Source organism: Rhinolophus sinicus, chromosome 9 (genome assembly GCF_057876585.1).
Source record: "Rhinolophus sinicus isolate RSI-liver-muscle chromosome 9, RSI-T2T, whole genome shotgun sequence".
In the NCBI taxonomy this organism is placed as follows: Eukaryota; Metazoa; Chordata; class Mammalia; order Chiroptera; family Rhinolophidae; genus Rhinolophus; species Rhinolophus sinicus.
The window spans coordinates 11,286,700-11,300,497 of NC_142509.1; the positions used below are offsets into that span (position 1 = coordinate 11,286,700).

The following is a 13,798-nucleotide window of genomic DNA, read 5'->3' on the forward strand; positions in this document are numbered from 1 at the left end:
TAAATTTATTATCTCTTCAAAAAAAAGTAAAGCAATTTTTGAAGTTGAAAGCCCACAATGTACAGCGGCTGACAGTGGAGCTGCTCTGGCAGAAGGTGGTGGGAAGGGTAGTGGGCAGAGCCTGGGCTGCCCTGCTCCTTCCTCACCCAAGGCGTCTTGGTGTGTCTTCCATTTGTTCTCTGCATTGGGACACCACTGGCCTGGCCCAATCTTTTTATTTCCTAGCTGGAAAACTAAAGCCCAGGGAGCCGGGCTCTCCTTCTCTGGGTCTCTCTTTCCATAGGACATATCCAGGAAGGGCTAAATGCACTCCCCAGAAGAAATAATACACCCAATCCTTTTGAAAGATTTATTTTTAATTAAAAAATAAAAGTTATCTTCACATATCTGTATTTCAGCTTCAAGGATGACAACTTAATGAAGCAAGAAAAACAAGGCTTATCAGTTCTTGAGTCACCTGACCATCTTATAATGGGTACAAAGGCACGCGTGTCTTCAAACAAACAAACTTTATTCAGAAACAATTCTAATAACTCAGAACTCCCTTCCCCCAACTCGCTTTTGCCCACCCTCACCACCCGCCCCCCAAAACAACAACCAAAACATTAAATTCTCTTTTAAAACTACAGAAATAAGTGCTGAGTCAGCAAGGAACCTGGGCAAGCTGCCCAAGTCCTCCGTGTCTCTCTGCTTTGATGACTGGCTGCCCAGAGGCTGGCAGGGAGAGAGCCAAAGCCATCCTCCACCACACATCAGGTGGGGCTTGTGCCCAGCCCCACAGCCATCACCCCAGCTGGGGCAGGCAGTCCCAAGGCACTATCTCTCTTCAGCAAGGGCATCCTGTGGCTAAAGCATCCTTTCAGGAAGAGAAAGGCCTAAGAGAAGCAAGTCTTCCTCAAATGCTTGCGATGAAAATACCACTGGATCTCTTCTCCCCCAGTTAACCAGGCTGTGGGAAGTTTTACTCTCCCTTTCTCCCTGCCTTTTCTCTTTCCCTTCTTCCCAGTCTCCCTCTCCCCTCAAAGAGTTTTATTTTAGCTTGATGGTGGGGGTTCTGAAGAGGCTATTGGCAACTCCTGGGGCTGGCCTGGGGGCTCTGCCACCTCTAAAGGGACATCACATGCTTTAGGTTTCTGTGTGTCACAGAGCTCCTCCTGTCCTTGGGAGGGCGCAAGGTGTTCCTGGCTCTGGGCCTGGCTGTTCATCTTCTCTTCAGCTTCTATCTCTTCTGAAGTGGGGATGGAGTTCTTCTTGGGACGACCTTTGGGTTTTGTGGGTGCTTCCTGCCCACCTTTAAGAACCTACGTGGGAGAGAAATGGTCATTAAGTCTAAGAAATAACTCCTTCCCACTTTACCACTCAACAGCATCTATACCATTCCTTCCCAGTGGTGACAGAGTTCAGCAAACAGTATTTTCAACCCATCAGCTACAGTCTAGAAAGACGCCTTCATCCTTCAAATGTACTTTTAGTCAATATCATATTTTAGCATTAAATAAAATGATCACACACACACACAAAATCCAACTTCAATAATAAGGAAAGAAATAAAATTAAAATATTAATGTGGTATCAATAAAGTTGACAAATTTAAAAAAAGACAATATTTGTAACAAGCAGGAAAATAAACACTTTCCATAGAGTTGAAGAAAGATATAAAGCAAGCAAAATAAGAATACCCCAAATGGCCTTTGCTGATTTCAAAGGACTTGCACATTTATTATCCTGATGTGACTTACACAAGAGTCCCATGAGGTAGGCAGGAATACTTTTTAAAATATTTTTATGCTACTTAGGAATATAACAGACACTTCTTCCTCCGCTGACTCTGAACCCTGGTGTAATTGCTGACTTTCTGGGCAGCTAGTGAGAAGGGTTTCAGGCGGACCTGGGTTAGCACAAATAATTAGGGGTGGGGTGTATTTTTGCTACTTACATACCTACCTTCCTCTTATCTTCCCCATTTGAACAGAAGCTCCTTGAAAGTAAATCCTGCTTCTATCCCTGGCTTTACACTCCAAGCATTTAACTTCCAACTAACCTTCTATACAGTCATTAAATATTTATTGACTACATCTCCTTCCTGTAAGAGCAGCAGAGGTGCTGAATTACAAGAATGAATGTAGTAACTTGATAAACCATAGTTCTTTTTTAGAAAACAGCTTTATCGAGATACAATTCACATACCATACATTTCATTCATTTATAGTACACGATTTAGTTTTCTTTTTTGTAGTATAGTCAGAAAATTGTGCAACTACATACCACCAGAATCCAATTTTAGAACATTTCATCACCCCCAAAAAGAAACCTCTGCCCATGAGTAGACACTCCCCATTCCCTGTTCCCCAACCATAGGCGACCACTATTCTGTTTTGTCTCTACAGAGCTGCCTATTCTGGACATTCCATATGTACATAATCATATACTGTGTCATCCTTTGTGACGGGCTTCTTTAACTTAGCATAATGGTTTCAAGGTTCATCCACGTTATAGCATGTACCAGTATTTCATTCCTTTTTATGGCCAAACAGTATCCATTGTATGGGTATACCCCATTCTCTTTACCATTCACCAGTTGATGGGCACTTGATCGACACTTGGGTTGCTTCTACCTTTTGACTATTGTGAATAACGCTGCTATGAACATGGGTGTGCAAATATCTGTTCAAGTCCCTGCTTTCACTTCTTTGGGGTATATGCCCAGAAGTGGAACTGCTGGTAACTCTGTTTAACATTCTGAGGAACTTCCACACTATTTTCCAGAGGAATTACATCATGTTATAGTCCAATTAGCAGCATGTGAGGACTCCAGTTCTCCACATCCTCGCCAATACTTGTTACTAAGCCTTTTTGATTATAGCCATTCTAGTGAGTGTGAGTGGCATCATTGTTTTTGATTTGCATTTCCTTGATGACTAATGCAGTTGAGCATCTTTTCATGTGCCAGTAGTATATCTTCTTTGGAGATATGTCTATTCAAATCTTTCGTCCTTTTTTAAATTTGGTTCTATTTTTATTATTGAGTTGTAAGAGTTCTATACATATTTTGGATACAAGTCTCTTAGACACAAGATTCACAAATATGTTCAACCATTCTGTGTGTTGTCTTTTCACTTTCTTGGTAATGTCCTTCATAACACAAAAATTTTTAATTTTGTTGATGTCCAATTTATTTTTTCTGTTGTTATTTGTGCTTTTGGTGTTATATCTAAGAAGATTTTGCCTAATTCAAGGTTATGAATATTTACTCATATTTTCTTCTAAGAGTTTTATAGTTTTAGCTTATACATGTAGGTCTATGATTCACTTGAGTTAATTTCTGTGTATGGTATGAGAAAAACTATAAGTCTTCAATAAACACCTCCTTTTAGCTGGGAATCTTCTCAAGCACTGTACTTTCTACCCAAACACACAGCTCTGAAGGGGACCTCTAACAAGGTATAGATGCTGACAGAATCCACCTTTCGGGAGAAGACATCCCTATATTTCTTTTCACATAAGTCACTATCTGATTTTGATTTCAATTCAGGCTGTTGACAGCACCTAAATGTGCCAAGATGGAACTTATATGTTGAAAGCAGCTTCACTCAGTATGAAAGAGATTATACAAAATTAAGTTGCCCCATGTATTAACCAAGTTATAAAAGGGCAGGTCTAAGGAAGCCACCTAATTGGCAAAAGAAAGTCCAGCCCAGCAATTAGAGAACACCACCCACACAGCTTGGATCAACCCCACCTGGCTGTTTTCCTACAGCACACACAAAAAATGCAAAACAATCAGACCATTTTCTAAATGGAATAAAACATTCCAGCGCAAGCAATAATTAGGAGATAACTACCCTCTTGGCTGCTTTCCGCACTCGACCTCTGGCCCCTTGCCTTCCAGCACACCTGAGACATGCAATTATCTCACAACCACCTCACAGCGGGAGCTGCACATTCTCATGCACCCTGTGGCTCTCCTCCCAGGATGCCATGCTCCCCAACCGTTCCTAGAGCCAATTTAGTTTCTTTGGTCCTGGGAGGCCAGACAACCCATTGCACACAAGGTCACATCTCTCGGAAAAACTAGCACATCATCTACTTTTCTTAGCCGTGCCTGCTAACAGCCCTCCTCTGAACTCTAAAACCAGGGATCCCAATGTCCTATTGCTAAGGAGGTCAGGACAAGGCCTTTGCTTCCTTCTCAAGCTGCTCAGGTGGGGGACAGGCCGTTTGACCGGAGATCTCAGAACACCAGTTCAGGGAGGGGCCTTCTACCTCCCCCATTATTCAGACAGGAACCTGAGCTGAGCAGACAGAAGTGGTTCATCACGGTCAGAGAGCAAGCCGAGGGCAGGGCCGGGACTTGAACACAAAACCCCTGACCATTCGAATCTAACACTCTTACCAGTATCTCACTGTGCATAATATGTGAGGGATACATAAAATGTGCCACTGTTATGTCTGGCTCCACTATTTATCTGCAATTACCCAATCTCCCAGAAGTCCCTATGCCATAGACTTATTACCCGGAGTGCTTTGTGCTCCTTTTTCTCAATCTTTATCTGCAGCTCTAAGGAAAAGTGAGAGCCATATAACTGATGACTGTTTCCACGGAGCTGAGATGCAAGTTTGGATTCTCTAGCATGAAACTCTTCCCAACACACTGTTTAGCAGACTTTCTCCACTTGAAGATGGAATGTTCCACTTACCACAAGCCCAGATGCTATGGAACTGACGGGGGAAAGCAGGTGGAATGAGAAAGGACAAACACTCAGGACTACTCTTAACCAGAGTTCCAAGGGCCTGGCTTATCTCTCCTTGCCTCCAAAAGTCTAGATTCTCTGGAGACGTAAATTTTGTGAATAAGTAAATAATTTTTAAAATAATAGTAACAAGAAGAATAGCAGCTAATATTTCTTGGCTAAGTTTTACAGGGATTAGCTCAATTAATACTACACCTTTATAAGGCATATATTAGGTATTTACTGATGAGGAAACAGGCACACAGAGGTTAAGTAACCTGCCCAAGACTACATAGATAGCAACGGGTAGCAATTTCACGGAACTGTTGGTTATCCGGAGACTTTCAGTGCAAAAGATGATGATGGAACATGGCATGTGGCCCACCCAACCCTGTGACTGGGCGAAGGTTGTATCCATCTGGATCCCCTCACAAAACAGAATTCTGTTTGCATTGTATTTCAGAGCTTTAAAAAAAAAACACTGAATAATTAGGCCTGTTGCAAAACACTGTGAGTCCTACTGGAACTAAAGCCAAACAGAAATGGAATAGAGGGTGAGTGTCCCATCTCATGTGCAAGATTAAATTTACCCAACCCGCTATAGGTTACAAATGCTGCCTGGTAAAAACGAGTCAGAGATGCTATCTTGGTTTTGGCAGCACTGTCATTGGCAGCTGTGCGAATAACTCTGAGAATCAAGTGCTAATCTTTTTCCAGTTCCAATTAGGTTACTAGCCTTGAGACATCTTTATTACCCAATTATCTTTTTCTTTTCCTCCCTAGTACTTGAAGAGATAGCCTTGAAAGAGTTTTACCAGGAAAATATATGAAGCAATCAGGATCCCAACAATGCCACGCTGTTCTGGGAGAGTCAGAACTCAGATCCACAACTGAACAACAGCCCTCACATTGTAGCTCCAGCCATTCTGAAGCACTTTGAGTGCCCCCCAGATACGCCCGTCCCTTCCTTCTGCCTGAGCCATGCTTCCCACCTTCACTTGGCACATTTTCATCATCTGCTAAAACTAATTCAGATGGCATCCCTTCTCTATGCTGATTCTGCACCGTGAATCCTTCTGCTATTGCCCTGGTCACTCTGTAGAGTTACTAGTTTACAGTTCTGTCTCCTCCACTTGACTGATACCTTTTTCTAATTTTATATTTTAATGGGTAGGTTCATGTCTTATCTTTACATCAGTTCCCTGGTAAAAATAAGTGCTCAATAAATGACTGCGGAAGTTATCTGAAAACTAGGCACTCTTGCGTTCTCAAGTAACCTGAATTTGGTTGGCCTGTGACATGCTCTCTGAGGTTAAATCTGCTCAGTTCCTTCCATCTTGTTCTATACAACATTGATAACCGTCAATAACCGGCCCACAATTGTGCCAGCAGCACAGTGGCTGGTGAAAAACAAGTGACGTCTGAGGCTCAGGCACACGCGTCGTCCCACAGGCACTGGGCGGTGCTGGCAGAGATGGCAGCCTGTCAGTTCGTTAATCATCTGACTCATGAAAAGATTGCTGATAACCAATTTCAACAATGCCTCTGCCACTCTGAAGACATTGATTTCAATGACGATGATTGACGAGGAAGGAGGTGGGTGGTAGAACTTGCACAGAAAGCAGTGAAGGGACTTACCCAAAATCAGCCAGGGAGGGGCAAGCATGGGAACAAGGCCCAGTTTCTAACTCCCAAGTCTGATTCTTTTAACGATCAATCCCCCAAAAGGTTTCCACCATAACTCTCATGGGTGTCTTAGGATTCTAGAAGTTTTGGAGTGACTATATATTTAATTGAATATATAATTAAATTCATCCTTCAATTACAACTTCTCCCTGCAACTGTCCCCAATACCTCTCCTCTGAACTCTTATGGGGTTCTAAATCTTTAAATAAACAACCAAACTTAATTATAATGTGCTCCCTAGATGCTTCCTGGACCTTGATTCTCCAACTAGACCATAAATTCCATGAAGGCAGGGTTATATTTTATTCCATTACTTCCTATAGTGCCTAGGACAAGCAAGGCATGGTTCACGAGACACTAATTGCACATTAGCTGATTCATGTAATATATGTTTGTACATGCAACTGGCATCTCTGCCTCACTGCAAGAGCACTTCGTGAGCCACGCCGCCTCCATCTGAAAATCATTCCATCTTCAGACTCAGGTCCCCCCAGAGGAAATTATGAGATTTGCCCAGAAATTCCTTTCTGGGAATAAAATAAATGCTGCCTTGTTGGCTTTTTTCTACTTTTCCCATTAATATTCATTTGTGATTTATTTTTTAATCATTGCTAACAGGCATAGCAAGAACTAAAGTTTTAAGAAAAAAATTATTAGACAAAAACATAAAATTGAGAAAATGTCTCGATATCTATTAAAATATCTATTAACTTCTTTTTTTTTTTTTTTTGGAAAAGTAGGTGGGAAGGACCTCAGTTATTGGGTAGTTGTGGGTAAACTTCACATTCCAGCCCTTGAAACACCAGAAAATATGGCTTGGGACCAGATGGGTTAGCAAATTAGAACGTCATCCAGGCAGGCGTGGACCACCTAGTCCATATGAGAGGAAGGCCCAGTAAGATTTGGCAAGGATATGAGAAAGGCCCAGGTCAAAGGCCCTGGGGTACCTGGTCTCTAAATAGAGCAGCATTTCTTCCCACCCTCATCCCACCCTGCCTTTTTCCTCTGGGCTTTGATCTTGTCCCATGTGGTTTACAAAACTGGAAATCAAACACTTAACCACTCTGGAAAATTTTGATTTCACAGTGCCTCTAAAAAGGGGGGTGGGTAAACTATGATGAAATTGAGCTCCTCAAAATGTAGATATCTATTCTTTTTTTAAGATATTTACTCTACTAAGTTCATTTAAAAACCAAAGAACAAGTAATTAGCTAGGCACTAGAGCAATATTAGGGAAACCATAGTCATTCTACCGTGTGCATGAGAGAGAACTAAGTGCTTGTTAACACGCACATTCCCACCCCTGTCCTGTGTCAGAGAATCAGAAGCCTGGCAGGGGCCCAGGGCTCTGCATTTTTACCTGTTACCCAGGTTCCTTTGATGCTCACTAAAGTTTGAGAATCACTGCATTAGAGGACGCACAGCTACCAGAACAGATGTGCCCTATATGTCATTATAAACAAAGAGCACTGACTTCTATTCTTAGCTATTGGTGGGAAGGGGAAGGAAGTTGTTACAGGTGGGGTTAAATCTAGCAACTGAGAAGCTTGTGGGCTTTCATTTTATTTCTAAGGAAACTGTGAAAAAGAATATCCTTCTGGTCAGGAAATCCAGGTCAGGAGGAATGGCTTGTCCTTCTATTCACACGGCCTCCCTCCCAGGCAGCACCATAAACGGCCTTCTAGTCTCTGGTGCCCAAACCACCAAATGGTCCTTCCGGCCTTCTTCCCAGCCCTGAAGGAAGAATTTGTCCCGTTACGATGAGCCCGTGGTTAGATACACTCTCTTCTTTCTTACCATTTTCTTCCATTTCATCCTGCGATTCTGATACCAAGTCTTCACCTGCAGTTGAGTAAGTCCCAGAGACTGGGCCAAGTCCAACCTAGAAAGCACAAGACACAAAGGAAGGATCAAGAAGAGAGGAAGGGCAATAGAGATGGGGTCTTGTCGACTGGTTCCAGGCACTGCTACCAAAACTTGGCTCCAAATTCTCAACTGGTCTCTAATTGCTTCACCTTAGTTATTTCTGCCTCCCTACTTCAACTGCAAGAGTAGAGTATGTCTTCTGCTTCTTTTATAATCACGAAAGTGCCTATCACATTTTTAATCTAGAACTAGGGTTCATCCATTGTAGCTGCTCTAAGTTGTTATAATGCCAGATTCCAAAAGAAACACTAAATCCGTGGCTTCTCCTGCTTCCCATTCTACTGCGAACCATGGTTCTGCATCTCTCCGTAGCCTTTTTTTTTTTAAATTTTATTTTATTAAATTTATTGGGTAATACAGAATTGTACATCTCCGTAGCCTTTTGAAGAGTTCTGAATCTCAAGCCATTCCTGGGAAGTTGGAGCAAATTCCAGCAACATGGCAACGGTTTCCTGAGTATCACAGCATCCGGACTACGTGCCAATCACCTGACGTGTGCTATATAATTTATTCCTTTCACAACGCTGTGAAGTAGGTATAATTATTCCCATTTTACAGATGAGAGATCTGTGGCGCAGAGAGATTAGAACCGCTCGGCAACCATAGCCAAATCCTGTCAGCTACTTGTTTTTCTAAATGTCTTACTGGAACACAGACACACTGACTTGTTGACATATTATCGTCTATGAGTGCTTTCGTATTATAACGTCTGAGTTGAGTAATTGTAACAGAGACCATAGGGCCCACAAAGCCTAAAATGTTTACGCTCTGGCCCCATACAATAAAACTTTGCTGACCCCTGGTAGATGGTCATAGAATAAGAGGTGGAGCCAGAATTCAAATCTACTTACGTCTAACTTGTACGTCTCCTCTGGTATACGGGCTCCCCTCCACTCACTATATTTTTTGTGCAAATTAGATCTGTCAAAGAAAAGCTCTTGCTCAGGCTTTCGTGGAGAAAATGCAGGGATGCTACACCACAAGGAGCAGCAAGCAACCTGAATGGAGCGTATGAAATGAAAAAGGGAAGCAGGCTTCCAACCTCAGTCCTTGAGACTGTAAGGGTTGACCTATGTTGATAAGAACTCCAGTGTGGACTTGTAAAGCAGCAAGTTGGGCCGAGCCCCCTTGATACAGCTTGAGCAGTGACCACCACTTACGAAGATTCCCCAGGTTTCTGAGGATTGCAATTTGTGGATCTAAGGTCTATTATCTCCCACAGGCCTGCACAGCCACAAGGCTGAGCCATGTGAGTTCTCTGCTGCAACTCTCTACCTGAGGGGTAATGAGCAACATCTCACCATCAGGAAGACCAGTGGGTACAGGCCATGAAGGTTCCAGGTGCTGACTCTTGGCACTCCCTGTTGCAGCTGCCCAGCCCCCTAAGAGCGCACGATTTAACTCTCCAGTAATAAAAACAGTCTTCCTTCAAGGGACTTCAGGACCTATCTTAAATTTGCATTCACATACACTTGGTTGTCCCAGTAAAAAAGCTACTGGAAGCTGACAGTTTTATCGAAAGCGATTAACAGACTGAAGCTAATAAATTCTCAGTGCCAATAGCACTCAGCTCTCCCCACTAACAAAGCACTGCTTCCTAAGCAGCCTTTCATTAAGAACCAAGGACCCAGGGGGCAATCCCACAGACTTCTGTTCTCCCTGGAGACAGGCCCTCCCTGGACTCCCACTGTGCCTTCCAAGCCCAGTTCACCTGAGGCCATCAGGTGCGTTTGTCAATGGGAGGTTCAGTTCACAGCTCTGCCACTGCTTAGTAAATGGTATTAGCTCACTTGGGAAAAATGCACCCTTGACTCACTCTGGCTACAGAAACACACTTCACTGTCATCAGTTTTCTCTCATTACCTGCCACCGTTACAAATTCTCACTTCCCTGCATATTCACTTAGAGGGGGTCACCTAGGAAACTGCAGAAACAAACAATGAGGAAGAGGCAGAGAGCTGTGGGAGGAGGGAGTGCTCATGGCCCTGGTCACGTACAGAGGTGAGGAACTTCGGAGTGGGCAGGTTAAAGCGGCAGCTTCGATGCTAGCCAAATGGTGTCCTCCTCCTCAGGCAAGTGAATCAATCCTGTGTAGGTCACCTGAGAGGTGCCTGGGCAGGTATCAGGAGTCCCAGAAGGTTTATTAGGAACTAACGCTGTTAAAAAAACTCTCTGACTTCTAGAAAATAAGCCTAAAATTTCACCCATGCACATTGAAGCCCTTTCCACATACCACCACACAATGCATAAATAATGGTGCCCACTCCACCTGCGTGCCCAAGTACATGAGGCTCTCCATTATATGCTGGGGGCATCAAAACAGTAATTTGATACCTAGAGATCCCATCTATTAACCCCCAATTCACAGACCCATCTCCACTGTCTGCCCAAAGGCACCCCAAATGCTCATGCCCAAAACAGAACTTACTCTTTCTCTGCAAAACGCACTCCGTTCTCAGCCTTCCAACTTCAGTTGGCGGTATCCCTAGTTACCTGGTGGCCCAATACAGGAACACGGAATTCTCAACTTTGATTTCTCTTTCTCATGGCAATGTCAGTTCTGTCCATTTCATCATCAGAATTGCTCTCCAATCTATTCTCTCCTCCCTAGTCCCACTGTCACCACCTTCATTCAGGTTTTCGGTGGCTGTCCATGGACTCCCTGGTGTCCCTGCTCCATCTCTTCCCTCGCTAATCAATCATTTATGGTGTCACCAATGTGAGGATTGTAAAATGTCAATCTGGCCATGTCGCTTCCAGCTTTTAACAGCGGCTGATAGGTGGTCTGAACAACAAAGTGCACATCCTTCAGCCAGGCATCTGAGGTTCTTTCTACCTCTGCAGCCTCATCTCCCACCATGCTCTATTCACACCTTAAACTGGAGATGTCCTGACCACTTGCAGTTCCCTCAACATGCCCAGTGAGCATGCTTCTGTGAGTCTGGATGGCATTCCCTCTGGGGAATGCCCTTTTCCTCCTGGAATCAAAGGTCTTCTGAAATGTTGCCTCCACTGAGCCACCTTCTCTAGCCCCACTGACACACTCAGCAACACCCACGTGCTCCCACTGCCCTCGGTCACCTGTCGGCACCAGCACCCAGCTCACTGTGTTGTAGTATTGCAGTCACTTCCTTCCCTGTGATCTCTTCAAGAGCAGGATTCTTTTCTACTACTTTGTGGACACTTAATCCCTGCCACAGTGCCCGGCACATTAGACCCTCAGCAAACAGCTAATGAGTGCTTAATTAATTGAATCAGTTAACAAATTCTCTTTTAGTCAGTTATTTGCAGACTCCTCTCTCACTTAAATTTTTATCAAACAACTACTAAATAGCTTAAGAGATACATCTGAGTTTCCTGCCCTTTCTCCTTAACAGGACTGGGGTCAAACCTGACATAGACAAGGCAATGAGTGAAAGAAGAGAAAAAGGACCCAGAAAACCCTCCCAATAAAAACAGAATCATAATGAGCTCAGCCATCTCTAGAATGAGTTTGAGGAACAAGATAAGAAACACACTCTTGCATACTTTGCAGTTACGATATTAAATTAAAGAAAGGGGGTAAGGTACTGAAGTCTCTGAGGAAAGCAGGGGTCACAGCCACCCTCATCAGGATCTCAAAAGGGTTTAAAGAAGGGGATCTCGTCCAGCTCCTCCTGGGTCTCAGTCAAGTGGTTCTCACTTGCTGTCTATCAAATTCACCAGGACATCCAACAGCCCCTTAACTGGAATGATCCCAGCCCATCCATCAAGAGCCAGGCAGCAGACAAGCCCAGCTGGAGAGTGAGGAGAAGACTGAGATCACGGATCCCAATTCCAGATCTAGTCCCACTGCATCTGATCCTAAGTGTACGTGGCTTTAAAAACCAAGCCTGCTCCTGGTTTGAGAGCCTGGGGAACCATCCACCAAACTTCACCTTGCTTGTTATACTGGAGTAGTTAACATATGGAGAGGCAGTAAGGAGTACAAACTCAGCAACAGGCCGGCTCCCATGGGCCAAGTGTGATGAATTCACACGGGCTGGGTTCTGTTCAGTGAAGGCTGAGATGATGTGAGCCAAGGAATAGATTCCTGCCACAGTGTGCTGCATCTCTGTTGACAGCCCTGTGCCTGCGCATCCCACTTCGAGAGCAAAAGGAGTCTCCCCTCCTCAAGGGCCTTAACTGCAGACAGTTCCCTCCCCGTGTCCTCACCTGTCTGGGGTGGACAAGTACTTCTGCTTCTGGAATTTCTTCTCCAGGCCCATGAGCTGAAGCTCCGTGAAGATGGTACGACTGCGGCGGGGCTTCTTCTGACGGGGCGTGGGCTGCTCCGCCTCCGACTCACTGCTGCCTAGAGCTTCGCCAGCTGGGGCCTCAGCAGAGGCAGCCTCAGCAGCTGGGTGGCGGGACAGTGCCTGGGCAATTCCTGGGGTGGCAGGGACCAGGTGGGAGATGACCGTGGGTTGTCGGGTAATCACCGAGAGGAGAGGATATGCACGGAGGGAAGCGGGGCCTGGAAGACAAACAGGGAGGCAGGTCACAAACAGAGCAGGGGTGGAAGGAGGACAGGGTCCTGGGAGGACCACTTGCTGAGACTGTTTGACCAGTGGGGCCTCCAGATCATAAGGAGGTATGAATGGAGGAAAGGGAAGAAGAAGCAACTCAAAGCCCCTAGTGGCTCAGTGGGCAGGACACGTGCTGATTTGCTCAGCCTGCTGTGTGAGATATCCAAGTCCCCTATGGCCAAGAAGAGGTCACTGCAATCCCTCTGGTTTTAAGTGACTCTTTCCCCTTTCTTTCTCTTTTGAACCCTTAAGTTCTGGTTTCCAAGACATGGGTCAACAGGGCTGAACACATAAAAAGAAGCAGTCAGGAAAGACCAGAAACACATACTTGAGAAAGTCAAAATAGATCTGTAACATACAAACTGCCTGCGAGCCACCTGTGGTCTTTATGAAAATACATGGTGGTAACTATGAATGCCTTTTGGCAGGTCTATACCTTGAATCACATTTTTCAGAGCTGGAAGCATGTTTAAAAGCTATTTAATTTAACTCCCTCATTTCAGACATAAGGTAACAGTCCCATAAAGGCTGAGTCACTTGCCTAAGATCACAGAGCTCAGAACAAGCAGATTCAGGAGACAAAGCAAGTTCTTCTGGTTTGAAGTCCAGTGCTCTTATCACCACATCTTGAAGCACATGGATACATCCATTGAGATGAGGAGGGCAAAAAAGATTTTAATTCACATGAAAACTCAGACACATTATGACTATCTGCCTACAGCACTGTGTTAAGGAGGATTCCTACGCTGGGTCAGAGCTTGGCTGAGGAAAGAGAGCTGAGGTTGATTAATGCTGTCTGCCATGGGCATGCAGGGGGCGGGGGGACACGGTAGCAGACGTACTAGTTATGTACCACTCCTGCTTTAGGAATTGCAAGGCAAGAATATTTTTCTGTCCAAGAATCTGTTA

The 13,798-nt window shown here is 44.4% G+C and overlaps 1 protein-coding gene across 1 annotated transcript in view; it reads right to left on the reverse strand.

Annotated features, from left to right (window-relative positions):
• Positions 1-335: 335 nt before the first annotated feature.
• Positions 336-13,798, reverse strand: part of BARX2 (BARX homeobox 2) — a 64,204-nt gene continuing 50,741 nt past the window's right edge. The window contains exons 2-4 of the mRNA XM_019713043.3: positions 12,537-12,837; positions 8,214-8,298; positions 336-1,301 (exon numbers count right to left, since the gene is read on the reverse strand). Of these exons, the coding sequence (XP_019568602.1) occupies positions 1,035-1,301; positions 8,214-8,298; positions 12,537-12,837 (653 nt within the window). The 3' untranslated portion in view covers positions 336-1,034. The remainder of the gene's footprint in view (positions 1,302-8,213; positions 8,299-12,536; positions 12,838-13,798) is intronic.